This window comes from Parasteatoda tepidariorum, chromosome 8 (assembly GCF_043381705.1).
Source record: "Parasteatoda tepidariorum isolate YZ-2023 chromosome 8, CAS_Ptep_4.0, whole genome shotgun sequence".
NCBI lineage: Eukaryota > Metazoa > Arthropoda > Arachnida > Araneae > Theridiidae > Parasteatoda > Parasteatoda tepidariorum.
This window is the reverse complement of record NC_092211.1, coordinates 17,466,618-17,487,216: the sequence shown is the minus strand read 5'-3', so window position 1 is coordinate 17,487,216 and position 20,599 is coordinate 17,466,618. Positions and strand designations below refer to the sequence as shown.

Here is a 20,599-nt window from a genome sequence, read left to right as displayed (position 1 = left end):
CACAAATAACTACAAACAGTAGTTTCGTATACTAACGTGTTTGTGCACGCTTAACATTGGTATTTATTGTGTTGATGAAGTTTTACAGTTGCGAGAAGTCAGTTTGTGTTATACACCTTTGTTAAACTGAATAAATAATAGAAAATATAATATTATTTACATTTTATTAAATGAAATTTAAAAATATAGCTTAGATATCTGCCAAGTTTGTGAATGCTCAGTGTGCATAAGAAAAGAATTAAAGATGACGCAGAATTCATTGAAAAAGTTATAAACAGATTTGGACAGCAAACAAGACGATTACAATTCTTGTTAGATTAAACAATTTTTCAATTGTTATGTATCAATAATTACTTAATTATTTGTTTTTCCATAAAAATATGTTTAATAAAAAAAAATTTATAACATAATTTTTCTGTATCTCTTTAATTGTTTTAAAAAAAAAAGCCAGGGGGGGTGCAAGTGCACCCCGCTGCCGGCACCCTTGAACTCGGGTACATTTATCAAAAGCCATAAATAATCGTTCAAAGAGACGCAGGTTGTCCACCCCTGCTATATAATGAAAGGGATTACAACTTGGTCACCGGTCTATGCTGTATGTTGACTGCAAAAATAAGTCAAATTTGCATAGAGGTTCCTTGTTTCATTATATCTTGTTGCTTATCACTCCTATTAGTTGCAATGCTGCAGGTTAACTGCATGTTTCAAAAGTTGAGAAGCTAATGTTTTTGTTTTAAGATGCAATAAATTATGCCATGAAATATTTGTTTTTTTGCAGATTAGAACCAGGGCTGTTTCTTGTAAACAAATGACAATGATTACCCCTCTTCATTTGCTGTTGTTTGGATCCAAAAAGGTGGAATACGTTAAAGGCTGTGCACAAGTTGATAGGTGGTACGTAGAAATATTTCTTTTTTTATAAGTATGTTAGTGTTATAGTTATAAAAACGGGTCAGGGAATTTTATTTCATATCCAAAAATCAGGAAAAGTTGCAATTTTTTTACAAAAACCTGGAAAATTCCTTCATTATACCTGATAAGAAAAACAGTCTTAAAATTGTCAGTATTAACACTCAGTTATTGAGATTGGAGGTAAACAATTCTAACATTTATAACAATTATTTATTATAAAAAGTTCACATTTTAGACAATATGAAATGCTTCCTTTCTCATGTAATGATATTTATTTTACACAGAAAATCTAATACTTGTCATTACAAATAAAAGAATAAAAATTTTCTCATGAAAAATTCCATAGTAAATATAAAATATGGTATGGATTTTCACTGAAATTTACCTGATATACCTGGAAAAGTCAGAGAATTTTTTTTCTGAAATTGAGTGGGAACCCTGTAAAAATCAGGAACTCATTTGTTAGCATTCTGTTATAGGATTCTAATTTTTTTATTTTCTAACTATACAGGTGACAAGCTATAATTTTTTCTTGTATGGTGATTAAATTCAAAGAAAGCTTTATTTAATAAATGCTAACTGTCAGCACTTATACTGTTAAATATTTAAGTTTTGTTTATTAAACTGTAACTTACCTCAAATTTATACCTTTATTGCTCATAGTTTGGAAACATGAAATGCTTTTATTTTCTAGGATTAATTTAAGAATGCCTGCACATCATGCAGCTGTCATTGTTGCCTTGCAGCCTGCTATTGAAGATCTAATTATGCAAGCAGCTGCAGATCCTGAATCATTAGCTGAGCCACTTCCGGTTATCGCAAAAATAGCAGACATCATCAAAAGATTGTGTGATATGAATGCAGCTAAATTTGGAACTGAAGAAGCTGAGGAAGCCATACAAAACCAAGGGCTTGATAATGGGTAAATAATTTTTTTTGTTCTTTGTCCAATTCCAAAAAAAAAAAAAAAAATCTAAATGTGATGATCATATTATTAAAGTAACTTTTGTCATTTTTTCGAATAAAAAAGCCTTTTTTATATTTCTTTGTGTGTGACCTTTGCCATGCAAACAGCTAACTTTTTTACTATTTAAGGAATTTTATTTTTGTTCTAATTCTTGCATGAGATTTAAGATACATTCTTATTTTTTTTGTATTTATATTTATGAACAAATTATACAAGTCCTAATTTTTCTAACTAAAATGTGAATAGTATGGAAAATTCCACACTTGTATTTCGTTTTAAGTTCATTTTAGTTTAAAAATACATTTGCAGAATTTTAAAGTTATTTCAATTTAAAATATGCTGAAACATTAAAAAAAACAACCTATGATGGTAAGTAATAAAATGCTTTTTATTGTTTTACTGTCTATTATAAAATTTAGTGTATCATATTGTTTTTATCTTTTGTTGTTGTTGTCTCTTTTGCTTTTTATTATAAATTTTATCTACAAAGTTTTATTTTATCTACTAAGAAGAAAAAAAATGCTGATTGTGTGAGTAAAATATTTTATAAGGAGAGAAAATACAGGGTTCTCATGGTACTTGAATTCCGCAATAGGGTCCTTGAAAAGTTTGATTTTTTTCAAAATAGTAATAGTAACATTTCCTACAAAAAAAGAAATTTCAAGCAATTGAAGAAAATTGATTTCTCCCCGTCCTTATGCCATATTCTTTACTGTAAGAATAATTTAAGGTTAAAAATGTATAATTTTTACTATCAGTAGTTTACCTCAATTAAATTTGAAAATAAATTCAGATCTCACTTATTATGTTTACAGGGTATCTGCTACATTTTAGATTTTCAAATTCATGACTTGTCATGATTTTCCATGATTAATTCCAAGAATTTTTCATGACTTAACGAAGCTGCTATTTTCTCCAAGAAAAACGCAACAGTAAATTAGAAAAAGCATTATAATAACATTATTCAAAATAGGTGTAACCAAAACTATTATACTCTTCATCTTCATATTTATAGATTTTAAACTTAAAAAACAGAGTAAGGAAAGAGTTGAAACAATAAAATAGCTGAAAAAAATACGAAAGCAAAAATTTTTTTTTTATAAAGATGCTTTTCTTGTTCATCAGAAAGGAAAGAAATACTCCTGATTTCTCTGTTCATTTCGTAATAAAAAAATTCGCCAATAACTGGTTTGCTTCAACTAGAATTTTAAATTGATAAAATTAAAAAAAAAAAAAAATCTTAAATCACAGAAGAGAGTTTAAAAGATAATTCGCTCTAGAAATGATATTTTTTCTTTAATTTTTTGAAAGAACACCATAATTTTTAAAGAACATGATAAAATCATTTTATATTCAAATAAAATATGACTGAGTGGTGATTTTGTTAGAAATTCAGATATTTGGAACATGGTGAAATTGGGGAGAGGGAGATTCCATTTAAAAAATTAGATTTTTTGGAGATCTAAATCCATGACTTTCCATGATTTTTTTTTAAAAAATTGTAAAAATCATGACAAATTTTGTTCAATACCGAAATTCATGATTTTTCATGACTTTCCAGGTGCCCGGATACCCTGTGTTTAGCACTCTGTTGGGCTTTTGTGTTTTTTCAATTAAATTCTCTACAGCATAACGGTTGTACAAATCTGAAATTGAATTTTACTGATACACAGTACTTCTCGATTGAAGCTTTAATTATTTTGAAAAAGCTGAAGTTCAGGATAGCAAGCGACCTATCCGGCCTTGTGTTTAAAAAAAATTAATTTAAAAAAAAGACAGACTAATGCTGAGGGAAGCTCAATGTATAATGATTTCTAATATTTATTAATTATACATAATTTACTTTTCTCCGTAGACCTCCTAGGAAAATGATGCGTCTCAGCAATACCAGGGGCCACAGTGCAGGAGGACGCTTTACCAGAGGTTCAAGCTATGGTAGCCGTGGAAATTATGGTGGATTTGGAAATCGAGGAGGCTATGGAGGTGGTGGTGGCGGATATGGGAATAATAGAGGTGGTGGATATGGAGGAAATAGAGGTGGAGGTGGGTATGGCGGTGGTTATGGAGGAAACAGAGGTGGAGGTGGATATGGTGGCGGAGGATACCGTGGTAACAGAGGTGGATACGGTAATGGTGGAGGATGGGGAGGTGGAAATAATTGGTGATTAACTTGATTCTAGAGATAAAATTGTAGACTTGGTAAAAGAGTTGTATCATAAGAAAATTTATTTATCTTTTTTCAACATTTGTAGGTGCCTTTTTCTTTTTTGTTACTGTATGAATTGCCTGTTGAAACTTATATAACTCTGTAACTTATTCTCATTGCCTTTGATCCATATTTGCAAAGTCAGCAATATTGTGTATTTTTTATTTTGTATATATTGTTATTAAACTATTTCTACTCAAGCACATTGTACTATGCATAAAAATTGTTTTAATGAAATGAAATCTTTTTCTTTATATTTCTTTTAACAAACATAAATGAAATTAGAAATATATTATAAGGTACAGTTATCGCTAACATTAGAAAATTAGTGAAAACAATTAATCGAATAATGTTTTAAATGTATGGATTCATAGAGATTGAGGCCAGATGCTAGTAAATTGGATTTTTAATTAGGAAATTATTCATTGATTAGTCTTTATAAAGTTTTTTTTTTTCAGGATTCATATTTGTCCTGATTTTTAGCTCTTCCCCCCCCCCTGATATTACTAAATTTAGTATGTCTTCAGATCATCCACTTTCCTGATACAAATGAAAGTTTTTTTTAAAAAAATAGATTTGAAGAATCGAAAAATTTGAATTATGTTCTGACATTAATTTTAATTGATAATATTAATTGAAATCGATAATTCCTATCTACTAATTGTATACATTATTCATCCTTTCAACCTCTTTAAAATGCAGTGTTTCTATGAAAAAGAAACTCAGTAAAACCCTAAATTTTATGTTTTCCTTCGGACTAGCATTAAAAAACTCATGAAGCAGGTGAACGTAAAATCCGGCAAAAAAAATTATGTATTTCAAAAATTTACGTTTACAAGATGAACTGGTAGAAATTCTGTAACTTTTACTTTTTTTTGTTTGATACAATTTTATTAGTATATGATATGCTTATTAATTAACAGTCTTATAGCGGTTTGGGCAATTTTCAAGAACCAGCAGAAAATGCCGTAGGACGCAAAACAGTCATACAGTAGAGAACCATTCATCCGGTATCCAGATAACCGGGAAAAATTTTGATTGGTTTTCCTGCCATTTTAAACTAGAACGATTGTGAAGAAAAAAAGCGGAAATTGAACTCATCCTTGAAGTTGAGTAGATGAAAATGTAAGGAAGGGGAGAATTTTTCCCCGTTTACCCAGAGAAACGTTATTTTCTCCTTTAGGCCGTCAACCAAGCTCAAGGATGTGGCATGCTGATTTCATTTTCTGTTTGATTTACGAGGGGGGTGGGGAAAATGCATTGCATGCATATCAGTGAACAGAATATGAAAGAGAAAAATATATTTATCTATTTGACATCGATTAATAAAAATAAAATCTTTTTCTTCTGAATAAATTCTTTCTTTGGAAGTGCGGTATCATTTTCAAGTTTTTATTGATGTGGAATCACATTTGCTGTAATTAAATATCGTGTTTTTATCAACAAAAAAATAAAAGGAGAATTGTTTATTAATTTAAACATAGGATTATTTTATGACGCAGATTGCAGTTTTTTTTTCTGATTTCACTATGTTTGATTTTTTTTTCTTCTTTTCACGATAAATTTCGCACTCAATAAATTAATTCTTTTTATTCATAAATTTTATCATTAGGTTTTTTTTTAAAATTCCGTTGATCTTGCTTTGTTCCGGTTTTAATATTTATGATAGTGCCTTTTTTAACTATCGTTTCGGTTCGATAATTTTCGAGTGTTTTTATTTAAATTAATAACTTTTCCTTTTATTTTATTGTTTCCCCCGTATAATTAGGTATGAAAGATATTGCGTTATTTAACCATTGGTTTTGTTTATATTAGTAAACTTAGGAATTGTAATTATTTTTAAAAAATAAATACGAGAATTTTGTATTTTTTAAACTTGCAAATTTTTTCATTCTTTTAAATGTTATTTTTCTACCATTTTTTTTTAAAGTTAGGAGTACCTTTCTTTTTTTCTCTTACTTTATGCATTACGCTTTTTCCTTCTAATTTGGGTTCAATAAAACATCGATTAATGACACTTTTTGGTCGATCCAGAAAACCGGAAAATTCAGACATCCGGGATAGCGATGGTCCCGAGCATCCCGGATAATTGGTTCTCTACTGTATGGTAATATCAAGTACATTCACTACTTACAAAAATGTATTAAATATATATGATTGAAAAGACATTGAGAAGTATCAGAAAAATCTACTCTTATTAAACGGATATTTTTCTTTTATAAACAAGTACTTAAAGCTTACAAAAAATTTGATACATCTAACACAAAATGCAAACTACATTCATAAGTTGGTAGTTTGTTAATTATGTATTGCTATATGAGTAACTAAAATAGCTCTAGCTTTTTTTATTCTTAATTACACCTAAAATGACTGTTAACTGTATAATTAAAATAATAAAGGCCATATATAATAACAAAAAGGTGATCGAGATGTCACTAAAGCTTTCAGAAATGAAATAGAAATGCAAGTATGTTTATTAAACTTTATTGATAACATCAAGATTAAACAGAAAATTTAGATTTAAAGGATAAATTTATTTTTCATTTACAAAACTTAATAAATATGAGTGTCTTTTTATTTACAATAAATTAGATATCAAAGGACTAGTTACAAGAAAGCAACATTAATTTATAATAAACCCCTCTTTTTTTCATTCGAAGAAATTACTATATGACGTGTACATTCCTTTTTATCATATACTCAGCAGCCACTTTATTATAACCCATCTCAATATCTTATTTATCCTTTTTTCCCCTTCAATTTGGTTGAGATCTGAATCTCCTTTCCCTGGCCTTAACTAGATGTTAATAGGTTACTTATGGCATGTTCATAATATTTTCCAAAATTGTGAAACAGGATGGTTATGGATCAAGCTATTTAAATTTAATCCTTTCCCTCAAACAGGGTTGCTACAGAAAAAAAAAATGAACAAAATAGTTGCTTTTAGTAGCCTATAGCATGAAAACTATAAAATTAGTATAAACTATAAAAATATTTATAGTATGGCAAGATGCATTAATCCTGTTAAAAGTATTGGGATAAATCATCAGTATTACAAGACATATTGGGCGATGTCTTCCAACTATATACATGATATTAAGTCATAAAGAATGCCAGTACTACTGTATCAGCTCTCTAGTGGCAACGCTGAAAAGAAATAGCTTACTTGCATAAAGCTGTTAGTGCTCAAAGTGGCTGCTCAGTGTATTTATAAAAAATCCTTTTCAAAAGCTAATTTAACTCATAAATTAGAATTACAAAATAATTTGTTTATATGCAAGGTTATATAGCAACAAATTACGAACTAATTTTAAATGATGTTATGCTTCTTTGGTTAAAATACCATTTTTAAATTAAAAATGAACCTCACAAAATTTTTCTCCAGCGCAGTGAGAGAACAACGCACAGACTTTCTGACAGCACAAGAATAGACACCTTACCTTATTCCTTAGACTGAAATGTGTTTTTCTGTTTTACATAGCCTGGAGACTAGTTGTGGTGGCTCAGGGGATAAGGCGCTTGCCTCCCAATGAGGTGAACCGGGCTCGAATCTCAGTGATTACCAGGCTCGCACCCACCACAGTGCTGACATAAAATATCCTCGGGGGTAGACAGATCATGGGTTAGAGTTCCCTTGCCATCAGGCGAACTGTGGGAGGCTTTCAATGTTCCCCTTTCAATGCAATGCAAATATGGATTAGTTCCATCAAAAAGTCCGTCAAGAAGACAAATTTCTCCCAATACTTGATCCAGGTGTTGCCTAATCTTCTAGATTGGACTCAAGGCTACGGAGGTGAATACTAGTAGTTGTAAATTCAAAAATTGGGTCAGCACTTCAGCAACAGTTATTAAAGAAAAATTTGGATGCAAAGTTTTTAGTTAAATCTCATAAAGCTTTGCTGCGTAAAAAAATGCACAAAGAAGAAAATATTCTGTCGTGCTTTTTGTTAAAAATCAATCTCAAAGGTTATTGCTTTGAAGATTTGTAAATATGTATATTACATATGAGTAATGTTTATATGAAAGTTAGTTTATAATTAGACATTTAGTTAACATTTTAATTGGACATTAAAATGACATACCTATATGCATCCAAGATATTTTTTGTCACATTGAATTGATAACTAATATAATAATTAGGGTAATTTTTTGAGGCAAATATTGCCTGACATTTAAAAATAATTTTAGACAAATAAATTTCGGTGAAATTTTTATATTACTTTTCTTTTCTGGCTATAGTAAAGATGAACAATCTATATTTGAATATAAGAGAATATTTCAAAGATGTTAAATAATAGCTTAATTGTAATTAATTATTCAGATATTCAAGCAATATTAAAAATGACTAAACCATTGTTGATGCAATTATATCATTTCTGGCAATCATCTTTAAACATACTATGCTCTCTAGGATATTGCAGTATTTTCCTACCACTTGCTAAGATGTCAATCCTTTATTTCCAGATAAATCTTACACTATCCTGTCAATTCTTTCACTAAACTCTATAGAATATATACATATAGAACACACACTAGTAATTTCTTATTTTTAAAATGGAATTTAGGGCTTGGGTGTTGACTGTGTTGTCAAACAAAGAATTTAACATTATGATTGTCATTAAAGAATCTTTATAAAGAGACTGTGTGGAACATATAGGGCAAAATTAAAACATTTTACTTCTGGCCAGTTATAGTTATTTAACCGTAGCCATTTTTTAAAAACACGTGGGCACTTTTTCAAAAGTTAAATATTTTAAACAATTGAAAAACTGTTAACATAAATAAAAAAGGAATTTCTTTCGAAACATTTATCAAAATATGGTAAACATTGCATGGTTCATTTCTAACATGAAGAATTTTTAAAAAAAAAAAACACATGGAATAAAGCAATTTTCAGAATATTATAAAATATTTTACTGAAATACACATGTAGCGCATTTATAAAGAAGGAAAAAAAAAACAAGCAATTTTTTAATCATTATTTCTCATATTTAGTGACCAGTGGCGACCGTAATTGCTGTCCCATATTGGAACAACCTGTTCTTTCTGGCCACTAAGATTGATCCAAATATTTACACAGAAACAACAGGGTTAACAGGTTCCGCTCATAACACACTGTTCATTAATACTAAAGATTATTGACTCTTTATGGTTGTTTTTTACCTAACCTAGCAAGGGAATTCTCAATTTCAAAAAGGGTACAAATTTGAATGACTTTTTTGGCAGAAGAATATTTGTTGTCAGAAAAATGTTTTTATTAACCTGTTTTAGGTGATCTCTAACTTTTATACCATTTGATTAGTAGCACCATGTACTTACAAATTTCATAAATGATGGATTGCTTGAAAGAGCAGGAGATAACAAGAAGTGGGACAACACGCATAGCTTGAAAATTATAATTTTTTGTGTGAATTTTTCATTAATATAAGTACACAACTAATCATAGTTATGCTGTCAAATAACATTGTTAATGTTTAAAATATTAAATATGATCTATAAGGTGTGTTTCATTTCCTAACAACTAGTATGTGTTGGCTACAATAAAGTGACATATGACAAAGGTGGGCATGATGAAATGTGACAAAGGGGAGGAGGTGCCAAAAATATTAAAAAATAGATCATCATTTATCATCAGTCCCTAATTAGGGAGAATTTCTTCTCAGACAAGCCCACCGCTGAAAAATATGATATTGAAAGGAGAAAAAAATCAAACAATTTTATCAATCTCTTCAGTGCAAAGTCATGGTGGCTCAGGGGATAGAGTGCTGACCTCCCAATGAGGTGACCCACATTCAAATCACAGCAATGGCTGATCAATACGAATTCCACATCCAGCTCACACCAACAGCAGTGGTGATGCAAAAAATATCCTCATTAAATCATGGGTTAGACTTACGTTGCCCTTGGGCAAACCATAGGTTTTAGGGGTTTTCCTCTCTATATAGTGCAAATGCAGGTTAGTTCTACAAATAAAGTCCTCCGCAATGGCAAACTCAAGGTAGGTAGTTGTAAACTCAAAATTGTGTCATCTATTCATTTATGGTTATAAAAATCTCTTCAGGATCAGTTCTGACGTAAAAATATCTTCAGTTGTAGACAAATCATGGGTTAGAAACCCCTTGCCGCCAGGCAACTGTAATACGTTCTTATAGTTTTCCTCTCCATGATTAATATATGGAGAGGTAATAATAATAATATGGAAACAAATACTAGTTAGTTCTATCGAAAAGTCCTCCACGAAGGCTAGTCTGTCCCAAATGCTTGATCTAGGGTTCAAAATTACAAGGCAACAGAGTTGAATATTGATAGCCATAAACTCAGATTTGGATCAGCTGTCTATCAACACCGTTTATAAAATAAAATCTTCTCAGTGTGACATAGCACACAGAAATTTCATAAAAATTTTCTTAAAAAAGGATCCTTCTGTCATACTCCATAGAATATTGCTCAGCTAGGTTTACAAAATAATTTTTCTAGGCGTCACTTTTACCTCTTTTGTCAGCAAATATGTTACCTGATGTATAAAAATTAAATTATTTCTGGAGTTTTGTGTTTATTACAGAGTACCATCTTAAAAATTGCATACTATTCACTTCTATATTACCATTTAAACATAGCAACAAAAAAGCTGATAAAATACACCATATGTGCAAAAAAGCTATCTCTTGAACTTCGCAGTAAAATTACAGGCAAGCAAATTTAATTTGCGAAAATTATCATATTTCGCAAAAAAGTGTAGAAATTTTTTTTAATTCTATATCTTTTTTTTTTGTTCTTTATGAATATTAATCACAAGAATGATAATTAGTAAAATAGATTTTTTTGCTTTTTAAATTCGCATATTTTAAAATGGAGGGATTTAATGAGTAAAAAAAAAAACTCAAAATTTGGCATGCACAACTTAATATAGTAAATTATTTAAGTCTCATGCTCCTTATATTGATGGTAACTTAACTAATGCAATAAGGTACTTTAAAAAATGACTAAGTAACTTATGTTTGATAAAAAAAAAAACTGTTAAGTTAATAATTTTAGATTTAAGTTTAGAAAATCAATTCAGTTTTAAAAAAATCACGAGAAAATTTTACGTTTTTAATTTTCAAGTTAAAGGTCTATACATAAATTACAAAAGCATATTTTTGTGGGCTTTAGATTTTGCCTTCACTTGCCATAAAAGATATTTCAAAGCTCTCAAGCGTGCATAATATTGCTTTCAGCTCAACAATTTAGACTTCATTGACTTTTGGCATGCTCGAGGGCAAGACTTGAATTATCAACTTTTGACTTAAATAATATCAAGTTTTTAAATATTTTGCACCATTTGAGAATTAATTAGTTTTAAAAATTTTCTACACATTTGAAAATTTTAAACAGAAACTTTAAAACTTTAGAATTACATTCCTTGAGTGCTAAATTTTGTGTCCTTTTGTTCAGTTTTCAATAGCATTTTATAAAATACATAAACCTTGCTAAGTTATTTTGATAACTATCATTTTGTAAAAAATTTAATTGTGAATTTTTAAAACAATCAAAATGTCTAATTCCTCTGAAGAATTTTTATTTTATTTATTTAGAAACAATCAATGTGTGAGAGTAAAATTTAAGATGGTAAAATCATATGGGATCATAAAAAAAAAAACAATTTTTAAGTGACAATGATGAACAATGACAAATCATGCGGTAAAAATGACATAATATGCAATTTTAAGGGCAGTTCTGGTAAAAATAAAAAATGACATATTCATAGAACCATGATTTATGTCAGTGTTAAAACTAAAAAGTGAATATTTTCTTTATGATCCCATAGAAACCTACTTCATCTTGAAATTTGGCACAAAAATAGCTGAAAAAAGAATTTAATAAAAAAAAAATATTTTTTCTAAAATTAAGTAGATGCGTGGCATATCCTTGAAATGCCATTAAAAACTGAATAAAATGGTTTAAAATTTAATTTTCAAAAAAAATTTGGTAATTTTTTGTCCATTCTGTTAATATTAGCCAAAAATTAATAAAATACAAAGACCTGAAATTTAATTAATTGAAAACTCATATAAAGGCAAACTACAATTGTATACAAAATGGCATTTTTAATAATCAGGGTAATTGGTTCGAAGAATATGGAAATACATCATCATATTTTTATCAATAAACTTAAGTTATTCTTTGTCTAATATCTTTTATAACTTTTTTTTTAATTTAATGCTTTAGGATTTTAAAATATTTTTTTATATAATTTTTAATTAATAAAAATAAAATGAAAATACATCACTGAACCAAAGATCTAGGTTTTTGACAGTAAAAACCATCGTGAGTCAAACGAAAATGCACGCACTGTGCATTTATATATATGTGTGTCTATATAAATATATATATATATCGGGTCTGTCTAGGTTTTTCTCAGAGGTACCTATTTTGCGAAAATTTAGACATAATTTGTGAAAATTATATTAAAAAAATATGGGTTTATCGTTTCTTAAGGAATACAGGAATAAAATTTTAAGAAAAAGTTTTTTGTGAAACTACCGTTTTTCTTAATGGTTGAATTCGTGAAGGTATTACTAAACGGTAGTAAATTTTGGCCCAGACAGACCCCTATGGAATTATGAATATTTTATAATATTCTGAAGATCACTTTATTTCATGCTTATTTCTTAAATGTTTTTATTTTCAAAATAAGCCTTGTAATATTTATTGTATTTTGAGAAATGCTTCACTATATTATTAACAATTTTTTTTAATAACTCAAAATTTAAATTTTTTTTTTAAAAAATGACCACGCTTTAAATTTTTATAACTGTCCATTGGACAATAGCTGAATTTCCTAATTTTACCCTAGCTCTCTTTCCACTTATCAGACGAAATAAGTGAACTATATTTTATTGGCCTTGAATGTTTTTTTTTTTTTTTTGCAAATTAAAATAAATTAAACAATCAAACGCATAAAAAATTAAAGAACACTGATGTATTTTCATTACATGTTAATGAATTTCAAGAAAGAACAGATAAGTATTAGAACAGTAGAACAATCTTTGGCATAACACAAATTTTACTAGTTTTAGCACTCATGAAAACCTACGAGAACTAACTTCTGCAAGACATTCTTCAGCATCGGACTGAGCATCAGAATGCTCGGATTTCTTAGCCAGCCTCAAAGCCATTTTGCAAGCAGTCTCCCCTCTTTCCACATCACCAATTTGCAAATAGGTGGCACCCAAATTGCAATAAAAAGCTGGCACGTCGTTAGAGTCACTACCCACAGATCTTTTAATAACCATCTCAAAAGTTTCAATGGCAGAGCTGTACTCTTTAAGTAAGCTTTGTACACTTCCAATATCGTTCATCAGTACTAGCGTCTGTGGATGTGAAGGGCCATTAAGTTTTTCAGAAATGTAAAAGGCTTTTTGAAAGTTCTCTTTGGCCTCTTTTAGCATCCCTACTGACAATAAATGTTTTGCATACCAATCCATACTCATTGCCCACAGTAGTATTGTGTCTTTATCATGTTCAGATAGTCCATCAACATCCTGTAGATCTATGGTATCAACTTTTTTCAATTGGGTGCTAATGCAAAACTTGAAACCACTCTCAGCTTTTTCTCTTTCACTTCTTTGGCTATAGATGGATGCAAGTTTCAGAGAAATTTCGACAACAGAATTATCGTCATAGGACGTACCCGTGGCAAGAAGTTCTTTAGTAAGTTCAATAAATAATTTTTCAGCTTTTCCCAAGTCGCCTTTCTCAAAAGCCACATTTGCAAGTAGATCAAATATGTATCGTTGAGCTTGCAAATCTTGCCGTTCTTGTGCTAATTTCAAAGCAAGATGCAAAACAGTTTCAGCTTTATTGTATTCTTTCCTTTGAAGATTCAAAACTCCGAGTTTAATCACAGAAATCATGTGATCCTCCTCTTCTTTTTTTAAGCCAAGCCACGTTAAAAACCCAGCAAACATAGCATAACCACGGTTTGTCCTAGGGGGAAAGAAACATGATTTAAATAAAGAAGAAATTGAAAGATAAACTATAGTGGGGATTAGAGGAAAACTTCTCCAGACTAAATTTCTGGGGTTGTCTGCTGCTATGGTAACAAGCGAGAGCACATTTCTAATGGGGGTGCAAAGGAGGAATGAAGGTGTCGATTGGTTTACTCACGCTGACCTATGCAAAACTATTCCCCCCACAGTCCTATTCGAAGAGACTTTTTATCACCGTGGTACCTGCCGTGGCGCGAGACTGCTGTCTAGAGGAGTTCTCCTGAAAGCTGTACTATACAGGATGGCTCCAAAAAAAAGGATAGAGTATACTTTGTGCTATGTAGACTAAAGCAAAAAACAATGTGAATAAAGTACAGAAATGGACAAATAAAGTAGAGAATGACAAATAGTATAAACGAATTGCTTAAATCATTATCTTCATTTTGAAAAATTCTAACAAATTTAGTTAATGACATTTTTAGAATCCCATTCTTTCCCAAATATAGGAAATCAATTCTAATTAAATAGTTTGCACTCTGTGGTATCTACCTAAACTCCCTCACACCTCTTTCTCATCTACTTTATTTTATTCACTTGTTTCTCTGTCCTTACTGGATAAGCCACTTTGCATATGTTTATCTCTTTACTTTTCCTCTGTCATTTGGTGTTTAGACACAAAGGAAGGTTCTCGTTTATTAGAACCAAATTAATAGTATGTCAATTTTGGTACTTTATTTAAGCTTTTTGTCTTAGTGTGTAACAGTTGTCAAATAAAAGTAGCAGCCAAAAATTGCATCAACGATTAAGGTAGATAACATTTTAAATACAAGATGGTTTTGAAATAATAAAGATAGAGATTGAATCTTGTTGCAAGAAAACTTCTGCAACAAATTAGGTTAAAAGGGGACAAGATTTACCCGGAAAGGTCAAAGAGGGCATCTACAATATTGAATACAACAATCACACATAGGATTATTGCTTTTAAAAAGTTACGAGTAAAAGTACAAAAACAATACTTTGAAGTACATTTCGTAGAAATATAAAATTCTAAGTAACCTAAAATTTCTACAGAAAAATGTAAGAAAAAATATTTTTTTTAATGAAATAAATAGAGTTGTTCCTAGAAATAAAAGAGGGCAGCACCCTGCCTCTCAGAAAAGGGTACTTTGAGTTTTGTAATGGCACTCACTTACCACCGTAAAAATTTATCAAAATGTGTAATAATATTATATAACTGTATTCGATCCTCAAAAGCTTTTAAATTACCCTCTTATATTTAATGAGCATGTTTTTAAAAATAATTTTCTCTCATTATATAAATAAGAGAAAAATTTATAGTTTATAAAAATTATTAAAGAGGCGCTCAAAGACAAACTCTGTGGATGAATTTTTTTCAATTATGAAAAAATGAATACATAAAGGTGCATTATTATTTAAAGGTGCATTATTTATAAAAAAAAGGTAGCAATTTAAATAATTATTTCAAAACTTAAAATCGTTAAAAATTTACTAATAATAAAAAGAGATACTCCCGATAAAAGAGATACTTATAAAAATTTAATGAGTTGGGAATAATCTGAACAAAGTAAATAGTATAATCAGAATTAAACCTAAAAACACAGACAATTTTACCAATGAGTACTCATTATTTAAACAAGGAATGCATTTATTTCAAAATGGAATATGAATAAAATGGCAGTGTTTGCTTATTATTTAAACAAGGAATGCATTTATTTCAAAATGGAATATGAATAAAATGGCAGTGTTTGCTTATTTTTGGATGGATGGTGGCTTATTTTTACAAAAAAGGGTACATTTATAGGGATCAAAGGCCAAGGAGGGATGATTGTCCTTCTAATAATCTTCAGGGAAAAGGCTGTAATGTATAAAATTTAAGAGACAATAACTCAAATTAGATGTATAAAATTCAAAAGACAGGAAAACAACAAAAATAATTGAAATAGTGAACATTGAAAATATACAGAAACCAAAAGAGAAATCAAAATTCGATGTTTACATATAAAAAGGAGTTTTAAATTATGTAATTTTAAAACTATCAAATTTTTAGAAATTTTTTTTTTACTTTCAGAATAATAATTTGTTTAACAAACTTGATAACATTTTAAATTTTGTTTAAAGAAATAAAAAATTGCATTCATATATAGCCCTTGAAATGCATTAAATTCAAAATTATATATTTTTTTTATAGAATTAAAAAAAAAATTTACTTAATATAATTTAACAAATGGTGATTGTTTAATTTGTTGCTAAAAAAGCACCTTTATCTGTTCATTTTCTCATAATTTTTAGCTTAAATTATAGAAAAAAGCTTTCAAGTTGTTTATTAATTGATCATTTATTTTAGCTTAGATTTTTTTTCTTGAAAAAACTTATGCACAGTGTTTGTCTTTAATTATTTTAATAAACTACAAATTCTTTTCTTATTTTTATAATGGGAGAAAATAATTTTTAGAAACATACACATAAAATAGTAAAAGAGGGTAATTTAAAAGTTGTTGAGGATCGTATTCCGATACATATTATTACACATTTTACTATTTTTTTTTTTTTTTACTAATCGAAGCTTGAAAACAAAAGTTTCATTTTTAAATACATTCATATCATAAATTCAATGATTAGATCAAAATGGGGAGATTTCCGAATCGTGATCTGAGGTAAAATAATAGTGAAGTCTTGGAAACTTCAAGGCAGTGGCGGACGAGAAACTGAAGAAAAAGAAACATCACAGAAAGGGACCAACGCAAGGGGTATAATTCGTAGCCACCCCTGGCAAACATCTGCATGTCTTTTTTTTTTTAATTTGCAAGTTCAAAATCTTTTTGGCACCTTGACGATTGTAGTTGGTGCAATAGATCACGATACTCAAATATCCCCAGTAAAGTTTGGAAAAGAAGAAAAAATAATTTTTATTTAAAATCAGAGAAATGATGAAAGTCAATACATTTTTTAATACTAACTATATTTTAATAAATGAAGCATAATTTTTAAATTCTAAAACTTAAATGCCAACAAATAATTTAATTTTTGTACAAAAAATGAGTGGTTTAGAGACATTAAATAAATTATTGAAATTAATTTAGAAATACACATAGTGGACAAAAATATTGCTTGTCGAAAATTAAATGAATGGATTCTTTTCATTAATGGATTCACTTTCACTGGTGATAGCAAGCATTATAACGTAAATATATTAAAGTTTCACTACTAAAAATAACTCTTATAACTTAGTCAAAGTCAACAAAAGGAAGATACATATGTTTTATTAACTTGCCCTTATGATTTGCAATACAATAATGAATTTAAAAAAATGTTAAATTGCACGCTGTTGATATCGAACAGCATAGAATCTTACTTAAAATGATTTTTCCCGGATTCTGCAACTCTTATACTGAATACAGATGAATTTCTCGTTAAAAGATTAAAATATGAAGATTCACAGTGCACACATTTACAGTTCATTCGGTATTTCATAAAACGAGAGACTAAAGCTCTCCATACACTGAATCTTAAATGATACATTTTAATTTTGATTACATTTTTTGATTCATTTACAATAAAAATTTAAAAAAAATATAAAGTTAAATTTAAAACGATTACATAATTTAATACATCGATGTCACTATAAGCATTGACCTATGTTTATCTTCCTAGATTTATTTAGTTTCGTTTTTAACGGTGCAGTTACAGTCAATTGTCCCTGGCTGTTTCAAGGAATGGTTTACACTGCAAATGATTCATGCAAATCCTATCCCGATAAAGAGAAGAGGCTGATTGTTGAGTTTCGCACTTCGCCAATCAGAGATCTAGTACGTCTTCAATAAAGTACTGTACCTACCAGCTTTTAAAATTGCACAACTACAACGGCGGGAATGCTAGAAAATATTGGTTCTAATACTGAATACCGCTGCTTTTCGTTTGTAAAAGCTGTCTGTCAATGGGATGTTGTTCTTAAGAATCTTATTGAGACACAATTTTTTCAACTCCCTGTTCATTGAAATCAGCGTTTGCAGAAAATAAGCAACCGGAAACGGTAATAACCCCCTGAAAAACTCTATAATCATTGAATCAACAATCATTTTCATGAAAAATATATTCATTTTGCGAGGCAGAAAATAAAAATACTTAAATATCTTCCTCCTAAAAACATCATTTAGTCATGCTACACACATATTGTAAATTGATTTGAAACAATACTAGCATATTCGTTCTGTAAAAGTAGGCATAAAGTATATTACACAAATAAGTGAAATTTTATAAATCTACATATTTTTTGTAATATAAAAGAGAAACCTTATTCATTCAGTGTATTGAAGAATAAACTTTATTGTATGAAAAATACTTCAAATTAATTCCTTCATGTTCACAGAAGAGAAAAGTCTTGTTCATGTATTAATTATGTTAAAACATACCTGCAGAGTGTTTTAATCGTGCATACAAATCTTATTTTAACTTGTTCTAATTAGATAAAAGTCCTATTTGTGCAGCATGTGTGATGAAACTTTCTCTCAGGAAGGCCACTTAAATGAACTTTCTCTTATAGGAATGAAACCATATTCATGTAATCTATGTGATAAAACATATAAAAGTAAAACAAATTTGATTCGACACTCTCTTGTTCATACTGGAGATCCCCAACCTTACTCATGCAGTGTGTGTAATAAAGCATTCTCACAGAAAGGATATTTAAATCAACACTATCTTATTCATGCTGGAGAGAAACCTTATTCATGCAGTGTGTGTAATAAAACATTCTCACAGAAACAACATTTAAATCAACACTATCTAATTCACACTGGAGAGAAACCTTATTCATGCAGTATGTGTGATAAAGCATTCGCACAGAAAGGACAATTAAATCGACACTATCTAGTTCACACTGGAGAGAAACCTTATTCATGCAGTATGTGTGATAAAACATTCACACAGAAAAGAGACTTAGTTCAGCACTATCTTATTCATACTGGAGAGAAACCTTATTCATGCAGTGTGTGTAATAAAGGATTCTCGTTAAAAAGATATTTAAAAGATCATTCTCTTATACATTCTGAAGAGAGACTTTATTCTTGCAGTGTGTGTGATAAAACATTCAAACAGATAGGGTGTTTAAAGCGTCACAATCATATTCATACTGGAGAGAAACCTTATTCATGCAGTGTGTGTAATAAAAGATTCTCGTTAAAAAGATATTTAAATGAACATTCTCTTATACATTCTGAAGAGAAACTTAATTCTTGCTGTATGTGTGATAAAACATTCACACAGAAAGGACATTTAAAGCGACACTATCTAGTTCACACTGGAGAGAAACCTTATTCATGCAGTATGTGTGATAAAACATTCACACAGAAAAGAGACTTAGTTCGACACTCTCTTATTCATTCTGGGGAGGATAATTTCTTATGCATTTTGTGATATATCTTTTTTACAAAAATCCAAGGACTGTGGAATTAATTGGGGCAGAGAGGGCTTTAGTCATCTCACGTTTTATAAATGAAAGTACACAGTCCCTTCTAAGATTGCAATTTTTCGCTCAATATTTGTGTCATTAAATTTACAAATAATAAATAATTATTTTTGTGTCTGAATTCTAATTTTTTCTCTCTCTATTTCAAGCTTGCATTAACATTTTTGACTTAAAATTACTAATAAAATTATTGCCCTATCATCCCTTACTCATTCTCCCGCAGAGGAATATATATGTCCCTTTTGCTGACCAGTGGGGGAAAATTCATGGGCTCATGTGTCACAGTGCAGCAGAATAAAAAATAGGTATCAGTGTAACATTTTCTTGGTGAAAACTACTACCAAATCATCTCTTAACTATTCTCCTGCAGAGGAAATTAGGTTACTTAACCTAATCTATATTGCTAAACTCTATATAATTTCATTATTAGAGAGGTGCATTCGATTTATAATATGTTTCAAATAAAAAAGCAAGTGTAGAAATTAATACGTAAACTTGTACAGTACAGAACCCATTATCCGGAAATAAAAAAACCGGAACGAAATTCAATAAATTTTCTCGCCATTTAAAAAAAGGAAAAAAAAATTTTCCTTGTAAGATTTTAGGATTTTTCTTTCTTTTTTTAAAGATGTTTACCTTACCATCATTTTGGAAATAATCATTAGTGTATTACTTCATCCTTTTTTCTTCTTTTTAAGATTATTTCCAAATGTTTTTTTTTTAGTTGTGTTTAACAGTAAAAAAACGGCTTTTTGTAGTGATTCAGAAAACCGGAAAAATCAGTTATCCGGAATAGCGATCGTTCCGGATAATCGGTTCCCTACATTATTAATTTAAAAGTGTTTGTTGTTGTCATGTCTATGCATGCAGTGCTAGTGCAAAGATTAGAGTCCTCCAAAAGTTCTGATAACAAAATTTGCAAGTTCTGGAGCCTGATGGCCGTGGAGAATTTCGATGGGGAAGGGGGGTCTCCAAGTTGAAAGAGGGGGCCGATAATGGCCTGGAAGTTAAAAACATGGTCTGGAGTTAGTTGCAAATGAGGACAGTACTTGCAGATG

At 29.6% G+C, this 20,599-nt stretch overlaps 3 protein-coding genes across 6 annotated transcripts in view; 2 read left to right on the top strand and 1 right to left on the bottom strand.

Moving 5' to 3' along the window:
* Window positions 1-4,322, top strand: part of LOC107446751 (dosage compensation regulator mle) — a 59,727-nt gene extending 55,405 nt beyond the window's left edge. For all 4 annotated transcript variants that reach the window (XM_043043229.2, XM_043043228.2, XM_071184328.1 and 1 more), the window contains 3 exons: window positions 779-894; window positions 1,607-1,834; window positions 3,735-4,322. In XM_043043229.2, coding sequence (XP_042899163.1) covers window positions 779-894; window positions 1,607-1,834; window positions 3,735-4,044 — 654 coding nt within the window. In that variant the 3' untranslated portion in view covers window positions 4,045-4,322. The remainder of the gene's footprint in view (window positions 1-778; window positions 895-1,606; window positions 1,835-3,734) is intronic.
* Window positions 4,323-6,553: 2,231 nt separating this feature from the next.
* Window positions 6,554-17,799, bottom strand: LOC107443388 (tetratricopeptide repeat domain 19). Its single transcript, XM_016057236.4, has 2 exons — window positions 17,430-17,799; window positions 6,554-14,054 (listed from the first exon to the last, which is right to left on the bottom strand). The coding sequence occupies exons 1-2, from the start codon at window positions 17,594-17,596 to the stop codon at window positions 13,148-13,150; spliced, it is 1,074 nt and encodes a 357-aa protein (XP_015912722.2). The 5' UTR covers window positions 17,597-17,799; the 3' UTR covers window positions 6,554-13,147.
* A 763-nt stretch (window positions 17,800-18,562) lies between these two features.
* Window positions 18,563-19,489, top strand: LOC107443393 (zinc finger protein 28). The gene has a single exon (XM_016057240.2). The coding sequence runs from the start codon at window positions 18,563-18,565 to the stop codon at window positions 19,487-19,489; it is 927 nt and encodes a 308-aa protein (XP_015912726.2).
* Window positions 19,490-20,599: the final 1,110 nt, after the last annotated feature.